We start from the raw sequence: 1,231 nt of genomic DNA, 5'->3' as shown, positions 1-1,231 counted from the left end.
GAGTTTCCTTACTCGAGCCAGACGTCAATCCTCCCGTCTTCACCATTCCTACAACCAAATCTCTGCTTGTTTCTTCTCCAGACAACTTGCTCCGTAGAATTTCCAGCAGCTAAGTATTGCCACGTGAAAGCTCCCCACTTCTAGTGTACTTCAGGGATCTTCTTCCTTCTGGAGCTCTCCAACCGCATATTTGAACAGCATTGTCACCTCCAGTCATCAGTTCTCTTGCTGCAAACAAGCTCTCAACACCACTGTTGCCCTTCATCCGTCCAAGGCCTGAACTCCACCTCACATAAAACCTGTCGAACAAATCCCTGTCCGTCTCCTTCCAATGCCTCAAGCAGCTCTTCACGTCCCATCTTCCCTTGCAATCTCAGCCCTTATCCGGCTCTAAACTGTAGCCTAAAGTCCATAAGCCTCCCTTTTGTTATCCTGTTCAAACCTCAAGGTGTAACTCCAGTCCAAGTTCCATTCAACTAGCCTCCAACCTCTTTGTTCCACCGAATCTCACCACCCATGAGATCCACACTTGTCTGTCCGTCCACCTCAACCTCACGTAAGCAAGACAAATTGAGCCAGCCAGTCATCCCTCCACGGCTCCAAATCACTTGATCTCCCAAAGCAAGATGCCTCTTCAACCTCCACGATGCTGAGCCAGAGCCTTATGCATTACAAATCTTGCTGGATGAAGCGAGAGCTGAGCCAAGAAATGGTTCTTGAACTCAAGAATCAAGTTCCTGAAGATGGAGAGCAGGTCCTATGTTTGCCGAATGCTTGGAACATGAAGGTGAAACTGGAAAGGATCAAATTAATATTGATGAGATCAAGCATCCTATTGACTCTTTCAAGACATTTAATGAATTCTTCACAAGAGAGCTAAAGTCTGGAGCAAGGCCAATTGCCTATGAAGATCATGATGACATTGCTATTTGTGCGGCAACATTTAAATCAGTTTTTAGAGTTATTGAGGCTTTGGTGGATATGCCAGGATCTTTGTATATGGTGAATCCTATCGCAGTGAACAGAAGTATCACTTTCATAAAGAAGAAGGGCGATTACATTCACAAAGGTGATGAATTTAGAAAATTTTCATTTGTAGGAAGCATTGTATCATGCATGTCTGAAAAGGATTCCATAGACTTAGATAAGGATCTTATTGTAAATAGTGAAAGATCTCTGGAGACTTTAGTCTCTATTGGCATGACAACATAGAGGTTAATTTTCTTTTAAA

At 43.5% G+C, this 1,231-nt stretch overlaps 1 protein-coding gene across 1 annotated transcript; it reads left to right on the top strand.

Annotated features, from left to right (window-relative positions):
• The first annotated feature begins 759 nt into the window (after window positions 1–759).
• LOC110107547 (phosphatidylserine decarboxylase proenzyme 2-like) lies at window positions 760–1,212 on the top strand. The gene has a single exon (XM_020837819.1). The coding sequence runs from the start codon at window positions 760–762 to the stop codon at window positions 1,210–1,212; it is 453 nt and encodes a 150-aa protein (XP_020693478.1).
• The last annotated feature ends 19 nt before the right edge of the window (window positions 1,213–1,231 follow it).

This window comes from Dendrobium catenatum, unplaced genomic scaffold, assembly GCF_001605985.2.
Source record: "Dendrobium catenatum unplaced genomic scaffold, ASM160598v2 original_scaffold_197587, whole genome shotgun sequence".
NCBI lineage: Eukaryota > Viridiplantae > Streptophyta > Magnoliopsida > Asparagales > Orchidaceae > Dendrobium > Dendrobium catenatum.
The sequence above is the reverse complement of the archived record's forward strand: the minus strand, read 5'-3'. Positions and strand labels throughout refer to the sequence as shown.

Bases quoted from the DNA above. Each gene is read 5' to 3' on its own strand.
- LOC110107547 (XM_020837819.1), top strand. From the start codon at position 760: ATGTTTGCCGAATGCTTGGAACATGAAGGTGAAACTGGAAAGGATCAA.